This window comes from Macaca mulatta, chromosome 13 (genome assembly GCF_049350105.2).
Source record: "Macaca mulatta isolate MMU2019108-1 chromosome 13, T2T-MMU8v2.0, whole genome shotgun sequence".
NCBI lineage: Eukaryota > Metazoa > Chordata > Mammalia > Primates > Cercopithecidae > Macaca > Macaca mulatta.
Genome location: NC_133418.1, coordinates 97949223 through 97972521, shown reverse-complemented (window position 1 = coordinate 97972521; position 23299 = coordinate 97949223). Strand labels below are relative to the sequence as shown.

The 23299-nt window shown below is 50.3% G+C and overlaps 1 protein-coding gene, 1 long non-coding RNA gene and 2 other non-coding genes across 7 annotated transcripts; 3 read left to right on the top strand and 1 right to left on the bottom strand.

Annotated features, from left to right (window-relative positions):
• The first annotated feature begins 4681 nt into the window (after positions 1–4681).
• Positions 4682–13478, top strand: TMEM214 (transmembrane protein 214). 4 transcript variants are annotated; one of them, XM_028831860.2, is made up of 18 exons: positions 4682–4916; positions 5812–6011; positions 6886–7036; positions 7344–7478; positions 7721–7803; positions 8235–8340; positions 8453–8534; positions 8830–8931; positions 9318–9459; positions 9571–9648; positions 9904–9995; positions 10242–10290; positions 10460–10573; positions 10808–10925; positions 11495–11591; positions 11778–11946; positions 12093–12244; positions 12493–13478. In XM_028831860.2, exons 1-18 carry the CDS (start codon positions 4772–4774, stop codon positions 12617–12619), a joined length of 2142 nt encoding a protein of 713 aa, XP_028687693.1. In that variant the 5' UTR covers positions 4682–4771; the 3' UTR covers positions 12620–13478. The 4 variants fall into 4 exon arrangements, with proteins under 4 accessions (XP_028687693.1, XP_014967423.1, XP_077816064.1 ...); XM_015111937.3 differs by lacking the exon at positions 9571–9648; XM_077959938.1 differs by lacking the exon at positions 9571–9648 and having other exon boundaries at positions 9904–10025; positions 10209–10290.
• A 7076-nt stretch (positions 13479–20554) lies between these two features.
• LOC144333855 (uncharacterized) lies at positions 20555–22062 on the bottom strand. The gene is made up of 3 exons (XR_013402950.1): positions 22024–22062; positions 21586–21755; positions 20555–20718 (listed from the first exon to the last, which is right to left on the bottom strand). It is a non-coding gene; the product is annotated as an uncharacterized LOC144333855 (long non-coding RNA).
• Positions 22063–22783: 721 nt separating this feature from the next.
• TRNAY-GUA (transfer RNA tyrosine (anticodon GUA)) lies at positions 22784–22873 on the top strand. Its single transcript is given in 2 exon segments — positions 22784–22820; positions 22838–22873. It is a non-coding gene; the product is annotated as a tRNA-Tyr (tRNA).
• A 334-nt stretch (positions 22874–23207) lies between these two features.
• TRNAA-AGC (transfer RNA alanine (anticodon AGC)) lies at positions 23208–23280 on the top strand. Its single transcript has one exon. It is a non-coding gene; the product is annotated as a tRNA-Ala (tRNA).
• Positions 23281–23299: the final 19 nt, after the last annotated feature.

Below are 23299 nucleotides of genomic sequence, written 5' to 3'. Positions count from 1 at the left end.
TCTCTGTTCTTCTCCTCCAGCAAGTTCCTTGCCTGCTTTTACTTATCGTGATGATTTTAATTCCCTTGCCTAATTTTTAAAGGCTTTTCCCCATGATTAAAGGTAGATACCATGAAAGGATAGGCCATTGTTCTGCATTGCTTTTCAGGCCAAGACCTCACCCTGAAGGTAAAGTGGGCGTGGGAGGCACTGTGTCCATATCACAATCCCCAGAAGTTGTGAATATGTGGGTTACATGGCAAAAGGGAATTAAGGCTGCCTGTGGGCCAGGCATGGTGGCTTACGCCTATAATCCCAGCACTTTTGGAGGCCAAAGTGGGATTATCACTTGAGCCCAGGAGTTCAAGACTTCCCTGAGCAACATAGGGAAACACCATCTCTACAAAAAATAAAATTTGAAGGTTGTTGTGGCATGTGCCTGTAGTCCCGGCTACGCAGGAGGCTGAAGCAGGAGGATCACTTGAGCCCAGTTGTTGTTAAGGCTGCAGTGAGCCATGATTGCTCCACTGTACTCCAGCCTGGGCAACAGAGTGAAACCCTGTCTCAAAAGAAAGAAAGAAAGTTGCAGATGGAATTCAGGAAGCTAATCTGCTGACCTTAAAACAGGGAGAGTGTCCTGGTTTATCCAGGTGGGTCCAATGACATCACAAACATTTGTAAGGGTGGAAGCAGGAGGCAGAAAGGGTCAGAGTGGGCAGGGTGTGGTGGCTCTGTCTGTAATCCCAGCATTTTGAGAGGCCAAGGCAGGAGGATCACTTGAGCGCAGGAGTTGGAGACCAGCCTGGACAACAGCGAGACCGCATCTTTACAAAAAATAGAAAAATTAGCCGAGCATGGTACTATATGCCTGTAGTACCAGCTACTTGGGAGGCTGAGATGGATCACTTGAGCCCTGGAGGTCGAGGCTGCAGTGAGCCATAATCATGCCACTGCACTTCAGCCTGGGCAACAGAGCAAGATCCTATCTCAAAACAAAACAAAAAAAAAAAGAGGTCAAAGTGATACAATATGAGAGTGACTCACCTGCTGTTGTTGGCTTTGAAGACAGAAGGGAGCCATGAACTCAGGAATGCAGGTGGCCTCTAGAAGCTGGGCAAGACAAAGAAATGGATGCTCCCCAAAAGCCTCCAGAAAGGAACCCAGTCCTGCTGACACCTCAATTCTTGCCCAGGGAGACCTGAGTTAGACTCCTGCCCTCCAGAACTGGAAGATAACACACCTGTTTTAAGCCACTAAGTTTGTGGCAATTTGTTTTAGCAGCAATAGAAACGTAATACAGTGGGTAAAACAGTGCTTCAGTGAGCTCATCCTTCTGCTTAGTCCCATACTAGACACCCATGTCCTCCTTGACCCAACATCTTTTTGGTCTTCAAACCCCATGGTAGGGCCTACCCAAGCCCACCTCCATGGCTAGTGTCTAAGGCTGCTCTTCAAACACCCAGAGCTTAAGGATGTAAAGCCACTCCCTTCTCCCCACCTCTTGCTGGTACCTCATACTAAGTGCTGCTTTCCTCTGGAACACTAAGATGGTGAACTGTAATTTTTTGTTTATACATTTGTCTCCCACACAGCCTTCAAGTTCCTTACAAGCAAGTGAGGTATATCTTCCAGCTCCACCTAGCACAGGGCCTGACACAGAGAAGGTGCTTAGAAAAGGTTGCTGGATAAGTAAATGCATGATTTATACGTCCTAGATGCCAAGTTAGAACTGGTAACTTACCAGACTATTCCAGTGAAAGAGAGAGTCCCCCTCCCACCCTTCTGTGTGCCTCTGCCATGGGGCAGCCCCCTCATTTGCCTCAATGGAAAGCCAGTTCTGTTTCTCTTCCAAAAACAGGGTCTCTTCTGTGATCATACATGTGACACAGGAGGGGTCGAACAAAGAGAAGATATTGCTGTTGGTCTCCTGAGTACACCTAAACCAATGACCTGCAAAATGAACTGATTAATGATCAGCTCAAATATGGTCCTTGCCAAAAGCACTGCATCTCAGAGCTACCTGATGGAAAGTCAGCCATGGTCAGGCCTAAAGGGGCTGGAGGACAGGTAGAAGGAGGCAGCAAGATATGCTCGTCTCCCACCCCCTGCCTTCCCCTACCAACATTTCACACAGCCCCATTTACCCTTCCAAAAGAGTGGATTATGCCACCCTCTCACTGGTCTCCCAGGGCCTGAAGGATAAAGTCCAGATTTGGCAGGCAAGTTCCTTGGCATACGGGCTCAGATCCTTTTCCAACCTTATATGAGGCTATTGCTATAAAGAAACATCTAGACTGGGTAATTTATAAGAAGTTTAATTGGCTCAGTTCTGCAGGCTGTATAGGAAGCATAACACTGACATCTGCTTCTAGGGAAGCCTCAGGCAGCTTACAATCATGGCAGAAGGCAAAGGGGGAGCAGGCACATCACATGGTAAAAGCGGGAGCGAGCAAGCGAGCGAGAGAGAGAGAGGTGCTGGGGAGGTGCCACACACTTTTAAATGACCAGATCTCATGAGAACTGGGATCCACCATGAGGGATCCACCACCATTATCCAAACACTTCCCACCAGGCCCCACTGCCAGCACTGCGGATTACAATTCAACATGAGATTTGGGCAGAGACAAAAATCCAAACTGTATCAAACCTCATCACCTCCAAAGTCCCATCAAGCATTGTCCCATTGAACTGCTTCCAGTTTACCAACCCTCTAGGCCTTTGTTTTACATCAACAGATCCACACAACTGGCATTTTCTCTCCACCCACCCTAATCCTCAGCCAGTGAAAATTCAATTTTGTTTTTTGTTGTTGTTGTTTTGTTGTTTGGGGTTTGAGATGGAGTTTAGCTTTTGTTGCCCAGGTTGGAGTGCAGTGGCACAGTCTGGGCTCACTGCAACCTCTACCTCCCAGGTTCAAGCGATTATCCTGTCTCAGCCTCTTAAGCCGCTGAGATTATAGGTATGTGCCAGCATGCCCAGCTAATTTTTTGTATTTAGTAGAGACGGGGTTTCACCATGTCGGCCTGGCTGGTGACCTCAAGTGATACCCACCTCGGCCTCCTGAAGTGCTGGGATTACAGGTGTGAGCCACGGCGCCCAGCGAACCAATGAAAATTCTATTTCTCAGAACCCATCTCAGCTGCTGTCTCCTTCCAGAAGCTAATCTCCTTCCTAAAGAATTCATCACTCCCTCAGCTGTTCATCCTGTAGGAATTTGGACTCTCATAGTTCTTACCATAATACCTCAGTATGGCAGATAGGAATCTCATCCTCACACACAGTTGTATATGAAATAGCACATTTCTTTAATTGTGATAAGTCACTTCGATTTTCTCTTCCCTCATTCTCCTCTGCTGGCATGCTTCAAGGTTCTGAAGGCTCCCAAGATACTAACACCCTCCACATGGATGTCTGAGCAGGAACCTGTCTGCAAATGCCTCAAGTCTGGGGCTCTCCATCGCTTCCCTGACACATCTGGAACTTGGGACTGACTCTTGTGGTGGGAGGCAGAGCCTGTTCTTTCCCATTGCCTGGAAGGGGAAACCCGGCCCTAGCTGTCCCAGACCCCCAAACTTTTCTCAGCCTCCATGAGAAGAACTCGGAGGCCAGGAGCAGTGGCTCACTCCTGTAATCCCAGCACTTTGGGAGGCTGAGGAGGGTGGATCACTGAGCCCAGGAGTTTGAGATCAGCCTGGGCAACACAGCAAAACCCTGTCTCTACAAAAAATACCAAAGATTAGCCGGGCGTGGTGGTGGGTCAGGTGATCCGTGGCGGTGGATCAACCGAGCCCTGGAAGTCGAGGCTGCGGTGAGTTGTGATCGTGCCACTGAACTCCAGCCTGGGTGACAAAGCAAGATCCTGTCTCAAAAAATAAAAATAAAAATAAAAGAAGTATTCTCCATTCTCCACTTCCTACCCCAGCTCCCCAACACTCTGCCCTTTCCTCAAGCCTCCATCCTCTTCCTTGTTCTTTGGCAATAGATTTGTATAGCCCATTAAACCCGAAGTTTAATCACTAGCAGCAGTAAAGCCAGCACTTTCCTAGAAGAAAGGAAGCATTCAATCTTCAAACTCTCCCCAGAGATGAGGAGCACTACTTCCATCCCATCCTTCCAGCTGTACCAGAAAGGAAAGAAAAGCAGTGGCTGGGCGCCGCAGCTCACGCCTGTAATCCCAGGACTTTGGGAGGCCGAGGCGGGTGGATCACTTTAGGTCAGGAGTTCGAGACCAGCCTAGCCACCATGGCGAAACCCCGTCTCTACCAAAAATACAAAAATTAGCTGGGCGTGGCGGCGGGAGCCTGTAGTCCCAGCTACTCGGGAGGCTGAGGCACGAGAGTCGCTTAAACCTGGGAGGCGGAGGTTACAGTGAGCTGGGGTCGCGCTACTGCATTCCAGCCTGGGCATTCCAGCCTGGGCGACAGAGCGAGACCCTGTCAATCAATCGATCAATCAATTGATCAATAAAGGAAACAAAAACAGAAACAGTTCTACCAAGTCTCTCGATGCCGTGGCGTTCACATCGGCGCTCAGTGAACGTTCTCAGAAGGGAATCTCCTCTCCTTCCGGCCTCTTCGCCTGGACGGGGACCGCAGGCTGCCACGGGAGCCTCTTCCAGTCGCTCCTCGCCCGAAAGAGCCCGGCCCAGGAGAGGGACTACAAGTCCCAGGCTGCCTTGCGGCGGGCGCTGGGCGCCGGGCGCGCGGTCCTGCGAGGAGACGTGGCAGAGTGCGGCGCGCCAGCGCCGGGCCGGAAAGCAGGGGAAGTGGCCGAGGCGGGAGGGCTCCGAGCCATGGCGGCCAAGACGGCGGGCGTGGGGCGCTGGGAGGTGGTGAAGAAGGGCCGGCGGCCTGGGGCCGGCGCTGGCGGCCGAGGCGGCGGCGGGAACCGCCGGGCGCTCGGGGAAGCAAATGGAGTGTGGAAATACGACCTGACCCGTGAGTACCCACCCTGCCTGGCGCGTACCCAGGGCCTGTCCGGCAGGGTCGCAGCGAGCCGCTCCCAGAACCTGGGCGCGAGCTCGCAGGCACATCCCGGAGCGCCACCCTTGCTTTGTCTTTTTGGAGCCTTACGGGAGGCGGACAGCTCCAGGGGAGGTTGCGGTCCTTACCTCCCAGATGAGTAAACTGAGGCCCAGTGAAGTTGGACACCCTGGCCAGGGTCATGTGTCAGAGGGGCCAGGATTCCGGTCCTCAGACTCTCAGTTCACTGCACACACTCTCCCAGCTGCCCAGGAACCTAGCCGGCCTCCCTGGGCAGGTGTCTGAGCTGGGAAGAGGCACTCTGGATCATTATACACAGTGCCCCCTCTTTAAGTAACCAGTCATGGAGGAAGGGACAGGAGGCCAAGCAGTGGGAGAAATGAGTGCCACACACTCAACACTCACCAGGAATTATAAGTGACACCTGGTTCTTCCACTGAGGAGTGGAGAAAGATTGCCACTTGTTGATTATAGAGTTGTCATGTCGGAACCAAGAGGCGTTAGGGTAGGACCAAGATGGAAAAAGCCTGCCTTTCCAGACTAGTAGCCACTCACCGAATAAGGCAGACCTCTATATCCAGCCTCTCTGCTTGTTCCTACATACTCTGATTTGTCTAATAAAGAACTGCCCCATCTTTATGAAAGAGCCCATAGACTCAAGAGCTGTAACGAAAGAAACTACCAGGAGAACACCCTGCCCTGCTCTTTAAGCAGCCCAAGAGGAAGGGGCTTTGAGACAGGCTCTTCCCTGGAGATTAATTAGGTGGCAGTGTGGGGAAAGGGACCACTGATAGGTGAGGCCTTGGGGACTCAAGGGTGGCCTGCCTTTCTCTACCTATCTTCACCTCAGCTCCAATCCAGACCACAAGCACCCTTTATGAGCGGGGCTTTGAGAATATCATGAAGCGGCAGAATAAGGAGCAGGTCCCACCCCCTGCTGTGGAGCCTAAGAAACCAGGGAACAAGAAGCAGCCAAAGAAGGTGGCAACTCTTCCCAACCAAAACCAGAAGCAGGGCCGCTTCCGCAGCCTGGAGGAAGCACTGAAAGCTGTGAGTGTGCCTAGACATGACACGCAGAAAGAATGGGGGCTTGAGATGTAGAGAAGATGAGAGGAGGAGGCGGATGGACAGCTGAGATCCTATGAAATTGGAGGAACACTTAAGGGTTGAGAGCAGGAGTTCAGGAGAAGATGGAAACCCCAGGGGAACAGAATGCCTGCAGCTAGAATAGAAAGGAAATGGAAAATTTATAGGGAAACATGGATTGGTAAGAGGAAAGCCTTGAAGACCCAGGAACACCAGGGAGGAGATGGAGAAACTGGTTATGATTCTCTGTCCTGTGGAAATACTGATCTTTCATTTTCTATCTTGTCCTCTGTTTTCCTTTTTTTTTTTTTTTTTTTTTTTTTGAGATAGAATCTCCCTCTGTCGCCCAGGCTGGAGTGCAGTGGCGTGATCTCAGCTCACTGCAACCTCTGTCTCCTGCCTCAGCCTCCCAAGTAGCTGGGATTACAGGTGCGTGCCACCACGCCTGGCTAATTTTTGTATTTTTAGTAGAGACGGGGTTTCACTGTGTTGGCCAGGCTGGTCTCAAACTCCTGACCTTAGGTGATCCACCCACTTTGGCCTCCCAAAGTGCTGGGATTACAGGTGTGAGCCACTGCGCCTGGCCCTCTGTTTTCCTCTTAAACATGTGGAGAGCCTGAGAGGATAGGGCCTTGAGATCAGCATTTTCAGCTGTCCTGTTCCATACTTAAAGATGTGGGTGCAGCAGAATTGCAGCATTCCATGTTCTTATGCTTAAAAACGGAAACCCTTCTTCCTGCTGCCACCTAGTTCAACCATTTTCCCACCCCTACCCCACTTCTTTACTCCCTCACTCACAACTCGCCATGGTGGGGGGTTGGGGGATTGTCCCTGGCAGCTGGATGTGGCAGCCCTGCAGAAGGAACTGGATAAGAGCCAGAGCGTGTTCTCTGGAAACCCATCCATATGGTTGAAGGACCTGGCCAGCTATCTCAACTACAAGCTACAAGCTCCTCTAAGTGAACCCACGCTGAGCCAGCATACTCATGGTAAGTCCTTCCAGCTTCCTCAAGCTCAGACAAGTTCAAAGAAATTCAAAAAGGGTGGTATAACAGATCCCAGTGCCCCCCACTGTCTTGATTTCCATGGGTGTTTGGGCTGGTCTCAAACACCTGTGACTGTGAATGTTTCTGGGCCTCGTTCTGTGATCCTCCCTCTGGGTCTCCTCAGAGGAAGGATCCCAACCTCAGTGCAGGGGCCTTTGCCTCCACTCACCATTCTCAGGGAGAGCACCACAGTTCTCAGAGCTGATGGGTGTCTGGTCCTAGCACTCACAATGAGGCCTATGGGCCTTAGATTATCCCTACAGCCTGGTGAGCCGGGAGCTGCGTGGGATCATCCGAGGGCTGCTGGCGAAGGCAGCAGGGTCTCTGGAGCTCTTTTTTGACCACTGTCTGTTCACCATGCTGCAAGAGCTGGATAAGACACCAGGTGAGGGGGCACAGGAGGGATGACCATCTTGGGAGCCTCCTCCTTTTTTTCCTGCTTTCAGTACCACTCAGTGGTTCTGTTTCCAGTAGGGAAATGTGCTAACCTTGACACTGTTTTTGGAAAGGGTGGAGGAAGTTAGGAGTCAGTGGACCTGGGGCCTGGGCTCACCACTGACAAATGGGAGATTTCAGGTTTGGAATGCCAAGTAATGTGAGTAGGTGTGAGAATGTGTATCTCTCCAGGGGAGTCACTACATGGTTACCGCATCTGTATCCAGGCCATCCTGCAAGACAAGCCCAAGATTGCCACCGCAAACCTAGGGAAGGTGAGCTCTCAGTGGTGGTGGGGACACCAGGAAGCTAGGACTGGGGAGTCTGGGCAGAATCTACATTGTTGGACTCAGGTTTGGGATAGTGGAAGACCTATAAGCCTAGTAATAATAGGTAATACTATTAGCACTTACTGTGTGTCTGCTCTGGAAACATAGCAGCCAGGTACTGCTATTATTTCCCATTTTTATAAATGAAAAGATTGAGCCACAGAGGAGTTCAGTAACTTTCCTAGGCTCAGTCATCCAGCCAATGGCAGAGTATAGGTGAAGCCCACAAACAATCCCTGCACCACGTGGTCATAGTGCTCCACTCTTGCTCGGCCTGTGCTCCCTCTTCCAGTTGACATCTCCCTTCCCGCCTGTCTTTGGGGGTGCTCCTGGTGTTTTGTCCTATCCCAATCTGCCTTCCCTACCGGTCTCCTCAGTTCCTGGAACTACTGAGGTCCCACCAGAGCCGACCAGCCAAGTGTCTGACCATCATGTGGGCCCTGGGTCAAGCGGGTTTTGCCAACCTCACCGAGGGACTGAAAGGTAACAGGGAAATAGGGAAGAAAGAGGGAGGGTTTCGGAACCGGAAAACTCCTGTTTGATGCCCCCAATAGGTGCAAGCCTGAGGCTTCCCTCCTGACCTTCACCTCCACAGTGTGGCTGGGGATCATGCTGCCTGTGCTGGGCATCAAGTCTCTGTCTCCGTTTGCCATCACATACCTGGATCGGCTGCTCCTGTGAGTAATGGAAGGGCAGCGAGGGGAAGGCTCAGGGTGTCCCAGATGGCTGTTTTAGCAAAATGGGAGGCTGTGATCTTGGTCTCCAGGGATATGAGGAAAATCAGGACCAGCTTCTCCCACCATCTTAGAATGTGATGATGAGGAAGGAAGAAGAGGGAGCTATTAAGGGCTGGCAGATGGGGTAGAGTTTACACCCTTTTTCCTAGATGTTGGCTTAGCTGGGGTCATGACCAAAACAGCTGGCATAGGTGGTGGTGTCCAGCGAACCTAACCTGTTTCTTCATCCCCACAGGATGCATCCCAACCTTACCAAGGGCTTCGGCATGATTGGCCCCAAGGACTTCTTCCCACTTCTGGACTTTGCCTATATGCCGAACAACTCCCTGACACCCAGGTAGTACTGCTCTGGGGCACACCTGCTGTGAAGGGACCCCCCCCAGCACCAGAACCACGTTACATTTTCCCATCCCTTCTTCCCCAGCCATCCTAGATCTGAGATTTGCAACCTGGAAGTTCAAGAGTAGGTTTCAAGGGAACAGTGATCCCTTGAAATTATATGGACCCTTGAGTGTGATTGGCATATGGGCATTTTCTTAGGGATAGGGTCCATGGCTTTCAACAGATTTCCAAGGAGTCTCTGAGTAAAAAGATTCAGAGCCATTGCAAGGTCCTCAGTGGCTATTCCCCCCAGGCAGGCATGGGCTCTGAAGCAAGCAAAAGGTTCACATCATACAGCTCCATTTATAGCTTATGCCTGGCTTTCCTCCCCACCCCACCCAGCCTGCAGGAGCAGCTATGTCAGCTCTACCCCCGACTGAAGGTGCTGGCATTTGGAGCAAAGCCAGATTCCACCCTGCATACCTACTTCCCTTCTTTCCTGTCCAGAGCCACCCCTAGCTGTCCCCCTGAGATGAAGAAAGAGGTGAGACGTGGTGGGAGGCTGCTTCTCCTTCCCCAGGGGTCAACTGCAGCGGTCCCTACCTGCTGACAAAGGCCTTGCCTTCACAGAGCCCATTCTGAGGCTTTTCCTTAGCTCCCTGTTGACAGCTGCCTGCCCCGCTCACTCGAGCTTCACCCTCAGAAGATGGATCCCAAGGGACAGCACGTTCAGGTCTGGGTGGTTTCTGATGCCCGTCACTTGCAGATGAGTGATCTTTGAGCTCAGAGCTCTAGCTCAGGAGCCCCAATCTCCCGCTTTCCAGCCTCTCAGAGAGCTTTCTGGAGTCTTGACACTGTTTCTCCACTCCTTAGGGTGAATGTGCGGCCTGGGTGGCCTCACTTAACGGGAAGGGGATCACCTCTTAGCACTCTCCCCCTCCGCCTGCCCCATGCCCCCAGCAGCCTCTCCCTCTGTCCCGCTGTGCAGCTCCTGAGCAGCCTGACCGAGTGCCTGACAGTGGACCCCCTCAGCGCCAGCGTCTGGAGGCAGCTGTACCCTAAGCACCTGTCACAGTCCAGGCAGGTGGGGTGGGGGGCCAGCCTGTCCCTGTGCTAGAAGCAGAAGGGGAGCCTGGGTCACTGTCTCATGGCCTGACACCTCTCAGGCTGAGTGGGAACATTGCTGGAGCAACCTCTAGGAAGCTGCTGCTCTGTGGGTGGTAGGTGGAGGGTCTTTCAGCCTGAAGGAGCCAGGGCTAATGGAGGATGGGAGGATGGGCAAGGCCGCATGAGCCACCTGATGGAGGGGTTGTGCTTTCCCCACAGCCTGCTGCTGGAGCACTTGCTCAGCTCCTGGGAGCAGATTCCCAAGAAGGTGAGGAGCTGGGAGGACGTGGCAGGTTGAGCCCTGTCTGGATTCTGGGTTCTGAGTAGGGGCTCCTCAGCCACTGTCCCTTCCCTGAGAAGGGACCCTGTTGGCATGGAAAATGAAGCAGGATGGAAGCTCTGAATTCCCTCACAGGCCAGACCTTTCTTGTCCATAGGTACAGAAGTCTTTGCAAGAAACCATTCAGTCCCTCAAGCTTACCAACCAGGAGCTGCTGAGGAAGGGCAGCGGTAACAACCAGGATGTCGTCACCTGTGACATGGCCTGCAAGGTGCTGGCACCCGGCCCTCTCCAGCCCACACGCTATCTTACATCTCTGTCTCAGCACACCCGGGTTGGGCCTGTATCACATTCCTGCCCCACCTGTCTGTGGAGCCCCCCGCTGCCTCCAGGGTAATGTGAAGGCTTGACGCTCTTCCGGGAAGGCCTGGCTTGAGGTCTGCCCTCAGAGGCAAAGACCAGCCCCTCTCGCTTCTACAACTGTCTCCTGCTCCCCTCCCACCAGGGCCTGTTGCAGCAGGCTCAGGGTCCTCGGCTGCCCTGGACGCGGCTCCTCCTGTTGCTGCTGGTCTTCGCTGTAGGCTTCCTGTGCCATGACCTCCGGTCACACAGCTCCTTCCAGGGTAAGCAGCAATGGGCAAGTGAGGAGGATGGCATAGGAGGGGCACAGAGCTACGTGTAGCACCCCCCGCCCCCACAGCACACATTTTGTCCTCACGAGTTCTCAATCCTCAGAGTAAACACTTTACAGACAGACTTTTCTGTCCTCAGATATGACACTACCATTTCAGATTAGACTAGGACTTTGCAGTATAGAAGTGCTTGCATATTCATAGTATCATTTGAGTAGGTGTTACCTCCTTTTAACTCCTGAGGAAATGGTCTCAGAAAGATGTAGCAATTAGCTTTAGGTCACAGCTAGTAAGTAGAAGGGCAGACCCTCAACCTGAGGCTTCCTGAACCCTGAGCCCAGGCTCTACCCGGCAGCTGCATTCCTGCACACCTGGCCCAGCAGGAGAAGGACAACTCCGCATGCCTTCCTCCACAGCAGGCTGGAGCTGGCTCTGTGGCCCTGTGAGCACACAAAGCTCTGCCCAGCACCTCGCTGTGCCTGCTCTAGGCCCTGTAGTGTCTGTCTCCCCAGTCCCTGCCCCTCTCATCTCCCGGCTCACCAGAGGCCCCCTTTACTCAGCCTCCCTTACTGGCCGGTTGCTTCGAACATCTGGTTTCTTACCTGCTAGCCAACAAGCGTGTGCCAAGCTCTACTCCTACAGTCTGCAAGGCTACAGGTGAGCTTCTCCCAGGGAGGGGAGAGGAGAGGCAGAAGAGAGAAGGCCTGGGTGTCAGGGAGGTGACAGTGGGAAGCACTTGTGATTCTCCTTTCCCGCGGCCTCCATTTCCCCAGCTGTTTCTTGGGAGCTAAGCGGTGCCTGAGGAGACTCAGAGCCCTCTTCCCCCACTTCCATCTTCCACAGCTGGCTGGAGGAGACACTGCCTGTCTGGGGCTCTCACCTGCTCACCATGGTGCGGCCCAGCTTGCAGCTGGCCTGGGCTCACACCAATGCCACAGTCAGCTTCTTTTCTGCCCAGTGTGCCTCTCACCTTGCCTGGTTTGGTGACAGCCTCACCAGCCTCTCTCAGAGGGTAAGTCAGAGACAGGGAGTCACATGACGGGCTGGTTTTCCCAGGAGCAGAATTCTGGGAAAGGAGCAGCATTGTGTGGCCTGAGTCCTTAGGTCCAGGATGCAGTTCCCTGGATACTCTGACCCCATCCATTCTCCATGGTCCAGCTACAGATCCAGCTCCCTGATTCCCTGAATCAGCTGCTCCGCTATCTGAGAGAGCTGCCCCTGCTTTTCTACCAGAATGTACTGCTGCCATTGTGGCACCTCTTGCTTGAGGCCCTGGCCAGCGCCCACAAGCACTGCCATGAGGCATGCAGGTGAGACCTTTGCCCAGGGCTCCAGCAGGATCCCCAGCAGCCCCATTCCCGGGCCCCAGGGACAAGCCATCTCTGACCAGTCTCCCACACTGTCCTGCCCCTCGCTACATCCTTAATTGACAGCTTAAGTTAATTGACTGCCCATCCCTGACCACCCTGGGATGAGGGTTGTGGGTCTAAGTTTTCAGCCCCGAGAGTTGACACAGCTACACATGTGCATACTCAAAAATGTTCCACTTTCTTTCCAGAGGTGAGGTGACCTGGGACTGCATGAAGACACAGCTCAGTGAGGCTGTCCACTGGACCTGGCTTTGCCTACAGGACATCACAGTGGCTTTCTTGGACTGGGCACTTGCCCTGATATCCCAGCAGTAGGCCCTGCCTCCCTGGCCACTGATTTCTGCGTGGGCAAACCAAGACTGCAGCGGGTAGAAGGTGGCAGTTCTTCATGGGAGTCTTTTTTAACTTGGTGCCTGAGTTCTCTCCTAGGCAAGTGGCCAGTTGCCTCCACCTCAGTTCTTCCATCTTTGGTGGGGACAGGGCCCAGCGGCATCTCAGCCTCCTACCCACAATTCCACTGAACACTTTTCTGGACCTACTGCACATGGCCCCCAGCCTCCATCCTTGTGATGGTAGCCTCTCACAACTCCGCCCTTGCCCTCTGCCTTCCACTTCCTTCCATCTCATTTCTAAACCCCAAACAGCTTATCTCCAAAAAGACAGAACTCCCAGCAGGTGGCTTCTGTGTTCTTCTGACAAATGATTCCTGCTTCTCCAGACTTTAGCAGCCTCCTGTTCCCATTCTTGGTCACAGCTCTAGCCACAGCAGAAGGAAAGGGGCTTCCAGAAGAATATAGCACCACGCTGGGAAACAGCAGCCTCATCTCCACCTGAAGCCTGGGTGTGGCTGTCAGTGGACATGGGGGGCTGGATGGAAATGCCTCTCACTTCAAAATGCCCAACCTGCCCCAAATGCCTCTAAGCCCCTTCCTGTCTCCTCCTTCATAGTCCTACTTCTTCCAACTTTCCATTCCCCATCATGCTGGGGGACTCTGTCACAAGGCTCAGCTTCTCTCCACTGTCCATCCTTCCTATCATCTGTCTGGAGAGCAGAGCCCAGGTAGTTGTGTGCCTTGGGCCCAGGGAACCCTCCATCAACCTGAGACAGGACTCAGCATATGGTTATTGGGTATGCCTACCAGGTGGAATAAAGGACACAGATTGATTTCTAGCATTCCTGTCTGCATCCTCATACAGAAATTCCCCTAATTATGGTTCAGAATAACAAAATCTTGGGCCCTTGCCCTGCTGAAGACTGTAGCCATGGCTGTAATTAAGCTCCTGGTGGGGAAGGCCACATCCATGGTTCTAAAGTTTGACCTGGTGGATGTTATAGACACTTCTCTTGCTACGCTAATTATACTGTCTGACTTGTCACTGATTCATATCCCAAATTTGCCTTGATAGTTTTGTGCTTGGAAAAACAGGGGGCCGTCTCTTAGGGGAATTCTTGGCCAGTGACCAGGAGATGTCCTTTCCTTGCCAGGACCTTCATTTTATAGAGCAGTGAGTGAAAGATTTAGAACTCCAAGGACACATGAGTCCAAGGGTTATCGCCAAAGCCCCCTTTTTTTTTTTGACTTGAGACTATAAGGAGTTAGATAACTCTGCTGATTTCTTAGTTCTCAGATGTGTTTTCTTGAATGTTTCAAGTCAGCAATACTAGAGAGAAGTTAGATCTAACTGCTGGTTTCTTAGTTCTCAGTTTGGTTTCCTTGAATGTTTCAAGTCAGCAGTACTAGAGATATGCTCTAGCAGCTCTCAAAGCAGATTCAGCTTCCCTCATAAACTCCCATGATGCTCAGCAGGTATGATGGGCAGTTACCACTTCCCTTCTCACATGGAGCCCTGAGACACTCTGCTTTTTCAGTGGTTCGAATATAAAGTAGCAGATGTAAGAAAATATTGACCCAAAGTGAGGTCATGAATATAACAGCATCTCATGTGTTTGCTGCCTTTCCTCTGGAATTAGCCCACAAGCAGACCCCTTTCTCTCCTAGTGGCAATTAACCATGACCATCTTCCCGGAGAAGATAAACTACCTGGCAAAGGGCCAATGTTTTGGGACTGCTGGGCAGGAGAACTGGCCTGTGTTCAAGGCAAGTTGGAGAAAGGTGGCAGTTGTGAGAATGGGTTGGCAATGGCACAGGGAGGACAAGTTTGGTGATAACTTCTAGAAGTCCAAGGCTGCATCCAGCGAACCAAGGATGCCACAGTGCTGTGTTGGCTTCTAATATGTGACTATATTTACCTTGCTGGGTTCATTTAACTTCTGACACTAAAATCCTGGGGAGCAACATTTTTCATCAACTTAGATTAATTGCCATCTCCACACTGACAGCTTAAGCTTAATTGACTTTATTCGATAGATAAAGTTTTTTGACCCAGTGTTGAAATTGTCTGAAATTTTTCCTTTGTGGAGAACTAGTCCAACACTGCACCTGCTCTGCGTTAAAGCAAAACCAGATGTCGAGACGTTTCATTTTTGCAGAGCTGTCAACAAACAAGAGTCCAAGCGGAGCCAGTAAATTGAACCAGCGTGGGCTAGCAGAGTGTATGACAGTGATGCTGATGGGTGGGGCAGTCACACTGTAACTATTGTTGTTACTGGAAGAACCGAAAGGAGCTGACACCTCAGTCACATCTGGACAGTAACTTCACACAGCTGAAGGTCAACCGATAACACACCATAAAGCTGAAGGGCAGTTTTGAGTATGGTTATCTCTTATTAACTTTATTAGCAGTTTTTTTTTTGTTTTTTTTTTTTTTTGAGACGGAGTCTCGCTCTGTCTCCCAGACTGGAGTGCAGTGGCATAATCTCAGCTCACTGCAAGCTCCGCCTCCCAGGTTCACGCCATTCTCCTGCCTCAGCCTCCCGAGTAGCTGGGACTACAGGCGCACGCCGCCACGCCCGGCTAATTTTTTGTATTTTTAGTAGAGACGGGGTTTCACCATGTTACCCAGGATGATCTCGATCTCCTGACCTCGTGATCCGCCTGCTTCGGCCTCCCAAAGTGCTGGGATTACAGGCGTGAGCCACCACACCCGGCCTATTAGCAGTTCTTTCGTGGACTTGAAAATAATATGCATAACTCACTATGAAACTTCCTTTTGTTTTCCTAAGCCTCCAGCAGATTTCTGGATTCCTCTGGTTATTTGTATCCAATCCACACTTCAGTTTTAGAGCAGGGCAGCTTGATGGGTAGCCTGACTTACTACAATGGATAATATTACTAGGCAGATAGTGTTGCTGAGCTCATGCCTGCTATGTTGCCAGTCCATTCACAAAATGCCACCACCATAGATAGGGTGGATTGTTTCCTACAGAGCCAGGCACACCTGCCCTACCCTATTTCAGAATGACCCAGTGTCAATTACACAGGCATTTGTTTTGTTTTAAAGAGACAGGGTCTTTCCCTGTTGCCCAGGCTGGAGTGAAGTGGTTCGTGATCGTAGCTCACCACAGCCTCAAACTCCTGGGCTCAATGATCCTCACACCACAGCCTCCTGAGTATTTGGGACTACAGGTGCATGCCACCATGCCTGGCTACATTTTTTTTACATTTTTTGTAAAGATGGCTTCTCACTATGTTGCCTAGGCTGGTCCCACTGATTATAGGTTCATTGATTCATATAATCAGTAAACTCCAGGTCTCTAGTGATCCTCCACCTCGGGTTCCCAAAGTGTTGGGATATTACAGGCATGAGCCACATGCCCAGCCCTACACAGACATTTCAGTAGCTCAATGACCTCTGAGCATTTTGCTGTCTTACCTCACCTAAAGGAGTTTGAATTTAAGTGGACACTTAGAGTGATCTAAGTTGTTGAGGGGAGAAAGGGCCTTGTTTTTCCCTATATGTGCCTTGCTTTTCCCTATGTGCCCCTTTTATACTGGACAGTTTTGACAGTCTACTTGAGGTATAAGAAGGAATTTGGAGGGAGTGTCCACTGTTCAGGGTATGAGTGAATATTTAGTAAATATTGTCTATTCTGCCTATTAATACAAATGTTGGCTTTGAATGTGTTGTTGGATGTGCCTTGATGTAACTTTTTTCTGTGTTAGCGCATCACTTACTAATTTTTGAGTAGACTTTTTGTTTGTTTGAGACAGAGTTTTGCTCTTGTTCCCCAGGCTGGAGTGCAGTGGCACAATCTTGGCTCACTGCAACCTCCACTTCCCAGGTTCAAGTGATTCTCCAGCCTCAGCCTCCCAAGTAGCTGGAACTACAGGTGCCCGCCACCATGCCCAGCTAAATTTTTTGTATTTTTAGTGGAGGGGCGGTTTCACCATGTTGGCCAGGCTGGTCTCAAACTCCTGACCTCAGGTGATCCACCCGCCTCGCCCTCTCAAAGTGCTGAGATTACAGGCGTGAGCCACTATGACCGGCCTGAATAGACTGTTTTTAAAGCAGTTTTAGGTTCACATCAAAATTGAGTGTTTCCATGTATTTCCTCCCCAACCCGCCCCTGCCCCCCACAACCTCCCCCACCATCAACATCCCACACCAGTGTGGTACATTTGTTGAAATCAATGAACCTACATTGACACATCGTCCATAATGTAAGTCCATAGCTTACATTAGGGTTCGCTATCTGCATTGTACACTCTGTAGGTTTTGGTAACTGTCCAATAGCATGTATCCACCATTATACAGAAGAGTTTCACTGCCGTGAAAATCTCCTGTGCTCTACCTATTCCTCCCTCCCTCCTTCCCCCAGAGCCCAAGGAACCACTGATCTTTTATTCTCTCCAGTTTTGTCTTTTCCAGAATGCCACATAGTGAAAATCATACTATGTGGCCTTTTCAGATTGGCTTCTTTCACTTGGTAATTTTTTTTTTTTTTTTAGACACGGTCTCACGCTGTCACCCAGGCTGGAGTGCAGTGGTGCGATCGTGGCTCACTGCAACCTCTGCCTCCTGGTTTAAAGCAATTCTCCCACCTCAACCTCCCAAGTAGCTGAGAGTACAGGTGGGTGCCACCATGCCTGGCTAATTTTTGTATTTTTAGTGGAAACAGGGTTTCACCATGCTGGTCAGGCTGGTCTCAAACTCCTGTACTCAAGTGATCTCGGCCTCCCAAAGTCCTGGGATTACAGGCATGAGCCATCGCGCCCAGCCATTTAGTAATTTGTCTTTAAGATTCTTCCATGTCTTTTCATGGCTAGATAACTCATTTCTTTTTAGCACTGTATAATATCCCCTTATCTGGATGTACCAAAATGTATCCATTCACCTACTGAAGGACATCTTGGTTGCTTCCAAGTTTTGCAATTATGAGTAAAGCTGCTATAAACCTCTGTGTTTAGGTTTTTGTGTGGGCATAAGTTTTCAAACACATTTAGCTAAATACCAAGGAGCACAATTGATCATATGATAAGAGTATGTTTAGTTTCATGAAAAACATCAAGCTGTCTTCCAAAGTGGCTGTATCATTTTGCATTCTCATCAGCAGTGAATTAGAGTTCCTATTGCTATACATCCTTATTGGGTTTTGTCAGTATTTTGGATTTTCACCATTCTCATAGGTGGATGAAAATATTTAATTTGCAATTCCGTAATGAAGTTGAGCATCTTTTCATATGCTTATTTGCCATTTGTGTATCTTCTTTGGTGAGGTGTCCAGATCTCTTCTCCATTTTCTAATTGGGTTGTTCATTTTCTTATTGTTGAGGGTTTTGTTTTGCTTTGCTTTGTTTGTTTTGGTTTTAAGAAACAGGGTCTTGCTCTGCCACCCAGGCTGGAGTGCAATGGTGCAATTACAGCTCACTGCAACCTCAATCCTCCCACCTCAGCTTCCCGAGTAGCTAGGACTAGGACTATAGGCACACACCACCATGCCAGGCTAATTTAAAAAAAATTTTTTTTTGTAGACATTGCTGTGTTACTCAGGCTGGTTTCAGACTCTCAGCCTCAAGCAGTTTTCCTGCCTCTGCCTCCCAAAGCGCTGGGATTATAGGTGTGAACCACCGTGCTTGCCCTTATTGTGGAGTTTTAAGAGTTCTTTGTATATTTTGGATAACAGTCCTTTATTAGATATGCCTCTTGGAAATATTTTCTCCCACTCTGTGGCTTTTACTATTGTTTTAAATAGCTATCTTATACATTATCTACAATAAAACATATTTACACTTTTCATAGTTTATATATTTCCAAATACCCTAGCCTTCATCCATAGATATACTCTTCAGTTATATGAGTGGGTGCTGTTATTAACAGCTCACCTCACTTGGAAGGCCAGGAGATACCCAGTCTGTCCCAGACAGCTCCATGGAAGTTACTACACTTTTTTTTTTTTTTTTTTTGAGACGGAATCTCTCTCTGTCGCTTAGGCTGGAGTGCAGTGGCGTGATCTTGGCTCACTGCAACTTCCGCCTCCCAGGTTCAAGCGATTCTCCTGCCTCAGCCTCCCAAGTAACTAGGGCTCCAGACACGTGCCGTCACGCCCGGCTAATTTTCTGTATTTTTGGTAGAGACAGGGTTTCACTGTGTTAGCCAAGATGGTCTCAATCTCCTGACCTCGTGATCTGCCCGCCTCGGCCTCCCAAAGTGCTGGGATTACAGGTGTGAGCCACTGCGCCCAGCCTACTACACATATTTTAAGTTACAATGCCTCCCACCAAAGAGAAAGATTTAGGTTCCAGGTAGGAAATATTTTTCTTCTTTTTAAATTTATTTTTTATTGTTTTGAGACGGAGTCTCACTCAGTTGCCCAGGCTGGAGTGCAGTGGCGCCATCTCAGCTCACTGCAACCTCCACCTCCCAGGTTCAAGCAATTCTACTGCCTCAGTCTCCCGAGTAGCTGGGATTACAGATGCAGACTTCATCCTATTAGTAGAGACCAGGGTTTCTCCCTGTTGGCTAGGCTGGTCTCAAACTCCTGGCCTCAAGTGATCCTCCCGCCTAGGCCTCCCACAGTGCTGGGATTACAGACGTGAGTCACCGCACCGGGCCTTATTTTATTATTATTATTTTGGAGACAGGTTCTCACTCGGGTACCCAGGCTGCAGTGCAATGGCTTGATCACAGCTCACTGCAGTCTCAACCTCCCTGCGCTCAGGTGATCCTCCCACCTCAACCTCCTGAGTAGCTGGAACTACAGGCATATGCCACTATGCCCAGCTAATTTTTGTATTTTTTTTGTAGAAATGCGGTTTCACCATGTTGCCCTGGGTGGCCTTGAACTCTTGAGCTCAAGCCATCTTCCCACCTCTGCCACCCAAAGTGCTGGGATTACAGGCCTGTACCACCACGCCCGGAAGTTACATTTTTAATTTTCTGTCAGACTGTTCATTATTGGTGTAAAGAAGCACAATTGGGTTTTTTGCATGTTGATCTTGTTCTCTGCAACTTTGCTGAATTTTCTCTAACAGTTTTTTTTTTTCTAATAGTTTTTTTTTTGGTAGATTCTTTGATATTTTCTATATATAAGATAATATAATCTGCAAGTAGGGATAGTTTTATTTCTTCTTTTCCAGTTTGGATGCCTTTTATTTCTTTTTCTTGCTTAGTTGTTCTGGCCAGAAATTCCAGTACAATGTTGAGTAGCAATGGTAAAAGGCATCTTTGTCTTATTCCTGACCTTAGTGGTTGTTCCTGACCTTCACTGTTGAGTTTTATGTTAGCTGTGGGTTTTTCTTAAATGTTCTTTATCATGCTGAGGATGCTGAGGAAGTTCCTTTCTATGTCTAGTTTTCTGAGTTTCTACTTTTCATGAAAGGGTGATGAATTCTGTCAAGTACCTTTCCTGCATCAATTGAGATAACGTGTTTTTTCCCTTCATTTTATTAATGTGGTATATTACATTGATTTATTTTTCTTTGTTTCTTTTTTTGAGATGGGGTCTTGCTCTGTCTCCCAGGCTGGAGTGCAGTGGCCGGCTCACTGCAGCCCCTGCCTTCTGGGTTCAAGCAATTCTTCTGCCTCAGCCTCCCGAGTAGCTGGGATTACAGGCGTGCACCACCACGCCCAGCTAATTTTTGTATTTTTAGTAGAGATGGGGCTTCACTGTGTTGGCCAGGCTGGTCTCGAACTCCTGGCCTCAGGTGATCCATCCACCTCAGCCTCCCAAAGTTCTGGGATTACAGGCGTGAGCCACCAGGCCCGGCCTACATTGATTTATTTTTCTTATGTTGAACACCCTTACATTCCTTCAATAAATCTAACTTGGTCATAGTATTCTCCTTTTAATATGCCGTTGGATTCAGTTAGCTCGTATTTTGTTGAGGATTTTTGCATCGATATTCATAAGGGATGTTGTTCTGTAGTTTTCTTGTGGTCTTTTTGTCTGGCTGTGCCATCAGAATGATGCTGGTCTCATATAATCAATTAGAAACTGTTCCCTTTTCTATTTTTTCGAACGGTTTGAAAGGATTGATGTTACCTTCATTTTGGTGTTACCTTCATTTAGTGATCTGAGAAAAAGAAAGGACTGGTGTTAATTATTTAAATGTTTGCTAGCATTCACCCTGAAGCCTTCTGATCCTGGACTTCTGTCTGTTGAGAGGTTTTTTTGTTGTTGTTGTTGTTTATTTGTTTTTTGAGATGGAGTCTTGCTCTGTCTCCCGAGGTGGAGTGCAGTGGCACGATCTTGGCTCACTGCAACCTACGCCTCCCGGGTTCAAGCGATTCTCCTGCCTCAGCCTCCCAAGTAACTGAGATTACAGGCATGCGCCACCACGTCCGGCAATTTTTTTTTAATTTTTAGTAGAAATGGGGTTTCCATGTTGGCCAGGCTGGTCTGGAACTTCTGAACTCAGGGGATTCACCCGCCTCAGCTTCCCAAATGCTGGGATTACAGGCGTGAGCCACCGCGTGCGGCCTTTTCTTTGAGACAGAGTCTCTCTCTGTCTCCCTGGCTGGAGTGCAGTGGCATAATCTAGGCTCACTGCAATCTCTGCCTCCCACGTTCAAGCGATTCTCCCACCTCAGCCTCCTGAGTAGCTGGGATTACAGGCGCGCGCCACCATGCTTGTCTAATTATTTTTGCATTTTAGTAGAGATGAGGTTTCACCATGTTGGCCAGGCTGGTCTCCAACTCTTGAACTCAGGCGATCCGCCCGCCTGGGCCTTCCAAAGTGCTGGGATTACAGGTGAGAGCCACCGCGCCTGGCCATGAATGCCATTTTTTGATAATGAATAATAAAAGTTATGCAGATCTTCTATATTCTTCTATCTAAATGTTGACACACCTTTATATCTAGAAATTTCGGATATAAAGCTCAGCCCGAGAGAACCCATCAAATGTTGGAGCTGCAAGGGGCTAGAAAGCATCACCAGACCTGGATTCGCGGGCGATGTTGGCTCAAGGTAGCACAGGACGTTGGCTCAGAGCTGGAAATTGAGGCCAGGTCTCCCGGCAGACCCACCCCACAGGACGACCAAGCAGGGCTTCACAGAGGAGTTGAGGTTTAGGTTTATATCTGTTGTTGAAAACCCGGTGAGCAAAAGACTGTGGAAAAAACACACGGAAAAGACAGGCGAAGGTGTGAGCTGGCTAGTGACAGAGAAGGGGGAACCCGTGGGGTCACTCCTTGACCCCACGCAGGACACTTAGACATCCACAGTGCCGGGGGAGAGGCCCCAGACGGGGCAGAAGACCCTTCCCCGGCCCTGGGGAACCCAAGATTTCCGAGAGTAAACGGACCTGTGCAAAAACCCACAAGGGAGACCAGTGGCCTGTGCCGGGCACTGCAAGGCCGCCCCGACCCCGACCTCACATGGGTCTCGGAGGCTTCAGGGACCCACCGGGCCGCGCGCCCCCCACCATCCCAGGTCTACCGCAGGGGAATCCTCCAGGCTTGCGAGCGCTTCCTAGGGCAGGAAAGCTTGTGCTGCAGCCCCGCCGCCCTCTCCCGGCGCGTAGCCCCCTCCCCGAGCCTTCGGGCCACGCAGCCAGGCCCGCGATCCCAGGGCGGCCCATGGGGGTCGGCGCCGCCGGATCCCGCGCCGCGCCGAAGCCTGCAGCGCCCCGCGGTCGCCGTCTCTTGCACTGGTCAGGATGAATAGAGCCTGACAAAACCTGAGTTAATTGGCCGAGCGAATGTCCTTCGCGTCAGGAGAACACACCCGGAGAAGCCGAGGGAAATGTGGAGCAGGAGCAGCCAAAGTGGCCCATCGGCTCTCGAGCAGGGTTTGCGCGTCGCGGTCGCAAAGCTCCGTGAGTGCAGGCACCGCGGCACAAGCGCTGCCCCGGAGCTCCAGGAGGCGGCGGCGGGCTGGGCGTTCGCGATCCTGGAGAAACGACCGCGGGGCGTTGGGAGCATTTTGTTAAAAAGCCGGGAAGCTCAGGGCCGGTGTGGCCTTCGTTCTGGGCTGAGAACCCGAACTTTGGGCAGCTTCCTTTCCTTGCCTTTGGGAGTCCGTCTTCTTCAGCTCTGTGAGGCCCCAGCAGGTTCCTTTAGCGGGAGAAGTCAGTGGTCATGGCTGGATGAGATTGTGGTATTAGAGGGCTGTCAGCAACACCTTATCACAGCGGAGCCTTCGATAGCTCAGTTGGTAGAGCGGAGGACTGTAGTGGATGGAACTGTGGTAATCCTTAGGTCGCTGGTTCGATTCCGGCTCGAAGGACTTCGTGTACCATTTTTAGCCTCAATTTAATTAAATTGTCTCAAAGGGAAAGGCTTAGAGGCCTCCTGTGACTTAGCATGAGTACTGCTCTTAGACCAAAGGACTCACAGTAGTATGTAGTATACGGTAACGCTCTTTGTGCGTTCAGTGTAAATGTGGTAACGTGTTTTAGAATAAGGTTTTCTGCTTAAGCACACAATTATATGCCTGACTTTTAGAATCTTGCATATGGATGATACTATGCTAAATAAATGTCCTGAACTGCGGTTGATCCGCTGGTCAGTGAACTGTGCAGTGAACCTGTAAGGCAAAGGGAAAGAAACCAGCAGCAGGCGGGGGATTAGCTCAAATGGTAGAGCGCTCGCTTAGCATGCGAGAGGTAGCGGGATCGATGCCCGCATCCTCCACTTCGCATTTTGCGTCTCT